This window comes from Microtus ochrogaster, chromosome 7 (assembly GCF_000317375.1).
Source record: "Microtus ochrogaster isolate Prairie Vole_2 chromosome 7, MicOch1.0, whole genome shotgun sequence".
NCBI lineage: Eukaryota > Metazoa > Chordata > Mammalia > Rodentia > Cricetidae > Microtus > Microtus ochrogaster.
The window spans coordinates 53,000,613-53,004,441 of NC_022014.1; the positions used below are offsets into that span (position 1 = coordinate 53,000,613).

At 43.1% G+C, this 3,829-nt stretch overlaps 1 protein-coding gene across 4 annotated transcripts in view; it reads left to right on the forward strand.

The window, feature by feature from the left end:
• Mpv17l (MPV17 mitochondrial inner membrane protein like) overlaps positions 1-3,829 on the forward strand; it is a 12,619-nt gene that overhangs the window by 3,231 nt on the left and 5,559 nt on the right. For 3 of the 4 annotated variants that reach the window (XM_005350349.3, XM_026780648.1, XM_013347481.2), the window contains exon 2: positions 419-489. The exons of the other annotated variant lie outside the window; for it this stretch is intronic. In XM_005350349.3, the coding sequence (XP_005350406.1) occupies positions 419-489 (71 nt within the window). The remainder of the gene's footprint in view (positions 1-418; positions 490-3,829) is intronic. 4 annotated transcript variants of the gene reach the window in all.

A 3,829-nucleotide genomic window follows, 5' to 3' on the forward strand; every position in this document is an offset into this window, starting at 1 on the left:
ATCGGGGGAGGGGGAGGGAAATGGGAGGCGGTGGCGGGGAGGAGGCAGAAATCCTTAATAAATAAATAAATTAAAAACAAAACAAAAAACAAAAACAAAACAAAAAAAACAAATAAATGTGAAATAAACACAAACTAGAAAGACACCAGCGAGCTCATTATCCGATACTAGGATTAGTTTGCATTTTGTGGATTCTTTGTTTAGATAAAGAATAATTCTGCTATAACTTTTATACCTGGCTATTCTTACTTCCTACTTGGTGTTCCTTTAAATTCAGTTTTAAAACAGATATTTCTGTTTTCCTGTTGGGTCAACAGCCGCATAGTGAATGGTTGGAACTGCATGTGCCTGGATGCTGTTGGGATGAGACAGTGGTCGTTCTGCTTCTGAACTCCTTCTGCTATGTTTCTGTAAATAGGTATGAGCGTTCTCCAGGGAAAGGATGACATATTTTTGGACCTGAAGCAAAAATTCTGGAATACATATAAGGTAAGGCTGGCTTTTGAAAATCTAATTGTATCTTTTTAAATATTTTTAACATTTGTTGAGAAGGCTCAGTGGGTAAAGGAGTTTGCTGCCAAGCCTGAGGACTCACTTGGCGACTCCCACAGTGGTCCCTGAACTCCACGCACGTGCATGAGCACCCCCAACAGTGACGTTATTTATCTAGTGGAATGATGGGGCTTAGGAGTGTGGGAGGTCTCTCCTTCACTGTGTGGATTCCAGGGCTCGAACTCAGGTCCTCGGACTTAACAGCAAGCTCCTTTCCCCACTGAGCCATCTTGCTAGCCCACCTAGCTTTTCTTCAGTCTCTTCCCTTCTTCCCCCTTTCCTTTCCTTCCTGCTTTTTTCTTCCCTCCCTCCCACTCTCTTTTCCTTTCCCCACTTCCCTCTTTCCTTTCTTGAGCAATGATCTCTATAAATTGACCAGATTGGCATTCAGTTCACTGTAGCTCAGACAACCCTCAAACTGGTGATTCTCCTGGGACCTCAGCCTCTGGAGGAGATGGAAGTACAGGTTTATGCCGCTAGGGTGGACTAAAACAACCATGATTAATCAACTTTGGTTGATCTGGGAATCCAATATTTCAAAAAAGCATTGTCTCAATTTTGTGACATTTTGTTTTGTTTTAATTTGAAAATGAATATCTCATGATGTCACCCAAACTGGTTTACAACTTTTGGGCTCACGTAACCTTCCTACCTCAGCCTCCCAAGTAACTGAAACTGTATGTCGGTGCATCTGCTTCTCAGGGACAGGAAATAAACACTGTTGCTGCATCAGGCAGGTGTTCACGATGATTTCTTACTTCATTAGATTTATTCTGATCAGTAATCACAATTTATTCAATAGGTTTCCAAGCCTATTTGTAAAACAGGAATTGTGGACAGTGGGCCATCAAGGTATCGTCCCCATTGTTGGTGCAGCGATGTGGGTGTTCTGTTGAGTCCTGTGAAAGAGCCTTCTCCATGTCACAGAGGTGTTTCCCAGGCTTATTGCTAGTGAAGCAAATCTACTGCTGTGTTCTTTCTTCAGGACAAAGGTCTATGTTGAATCAACACTACCCATGCATTCAGTGAGGGCTTGTTGTCTTCAGGCCTGGCAAAGTCAGTGACATTTCTCAGCTTTGACCCAGCACTAAACTGATTCAACTAATAATAACAATCAGATAAATTGTCAGGATCCCAAAATATATCTCTAATGTCTTACATGTACTTAGTCTCTGTCTGGGGTAGAGCACCTTAGCAGTGCTGAGGGTATAGCTATAGCTTGGAGGTAGAAGTGTTTGTTTAGTGGAGGAGTTCTCAGTTTAAAGACACAAAAGCCAAGACACTATGAAGCTACATTGAGCTGTCACTTGCAGTGTTTCCAGGATCTTCTGGTGGATGGATCTGAGCCCAGAACCAGCAATGTCCATTTGATGATTGAAGGTAGACTGGAGATCTGAAGCCAGAGAACCCCAGAGTCCCTATAGTTAGAGACATTTCCTGCAAGGAAGGGGTTTAGAACTCTTTCTACTTCTCTTGGGGTAGAAATTGTGCCTCTACAGCGACCTTGGAATGTGACTTCCTTGTCCTTTATTTCAGAAGGGAGTGAGGTTTCCCATTATATCAGATTCAAGAGAGATACACACATATGACATGTTTTATTAATTTAAACATTTATTGATTTTGTTGTTTGTTTTGAAACAAGGTCTCACTGTGTAGCCCAGGCTGGCCCAAACCTACTCTGTACTCAAGGCTTGTCCCGAAATGTACAGTAATCCTTCCTCAGCCTCCTGAGTGCTGAGATGATAGGCGTTGTTGGCTACCACACTGTGCTGTATGTCAAATGTTAGAAAGAAGAGGAAGTGGAATTGGCAGTACAGGTCATTGGTAATCTCTTCCCTTAGTACTGCCTTGGTGCAAGACCTAGGATTCTTGGCATGCCTAATGTCTTTATTTCCTTTCCAGCACTGGGATTAGACCCAGGTAATCACATACGTTAGGCAAGTAACCTATCACTCCCTACCTACCCCAATCTATTATTGTTATTATTATTGAAATTATTGTCTTATGTAGCTAAGGCTATCCTTGAGCTCATTATGTAGCTGAGACTTGAACCCAGAGATTTCTGAATGCTAGGCAAACATTCTACCAACTGAACCATATCCTCAGCCCTATTTACTTATTTTTTTTTTTTTTTTGCGGTGGACCCCAAGCATGCTAGACGTGCGTGCTACCCATGAGTTATCATTTTTGAGGAAGTGACTCACTAAGTTTCCTAGAACTTGCAGTCCTCCTGCTCAGTTTCCCAAGTAGCTGGGATCACACAATCTTCCAAGTAGTCTGAGTCTCTTTCCTACAGTACTGGGGCTATCATCCAGGGTCTTGTGCAAAGCTTAACCTCTGCACCATTTCTGCCTACCCTGCTGTGTTGGGTACTGTGTGGTGAGTTTTCCCGGCCCTGGTGTTCACCAGGTGCCACTCAGCTTTGGACTGTGAGCAAGGGCAGGCTCTTCTGTCCACTTCTTTATGGTGGGTATGTACTCTGGGAGTCTTCTTTATGGTGGGTATATACTCTGGGGTCTTCTTTTTTTTTTTAAGATTTTATTTATTATGTATACAACATTCTGCCTCGATGTATGCCCGCACGCCAGAGGAGGGCGCCAGATCTCAGTACAGATGGTTGTGAGCCACCATGTAGTTGCTGGGAATTGAACTCAGGACCTTTGGAAGAGCAGCCAGTGCTCTTAACCTCTGAGCCATCTCTCCAGCCCCCTCTGGGGTCTTCTTTATGGTGGGTATGTACTCTGCGGTTTTCTTTATGGTGGGTGTGTACTCTGGAGGTCTTCTTTATGGTTGGTGGGTGTGTACTCTGGGGCTCTTTTTTTTCTTCCAGCAGTTTATAATTCATTGTGATTTTTAATTAATTTTAATGCTTGTAAGCATTCCAGAGTTGGCCAGTGGAAGGTCCTTCAAGCTGATTTCTGTGTTCCTGCAGAAAGAATCCTGTCTTTCACACACACACAAACACACACACACACACGCACGCATGCACGCGCACACACACACACATATGCACACACATACGCACACACACTCACACATACATACACACACATACGCACACACACACCATACATACATACACACACATACATACATACACATACACACATACACACATACGCACATACGCACACACACATACACACACATATACACACTCACACACACACACTCACATGCACACACACATACACACATACACATACACACACAACACACACACATACACACACATACACAAACACACATACATACACACACATACACACATACACAC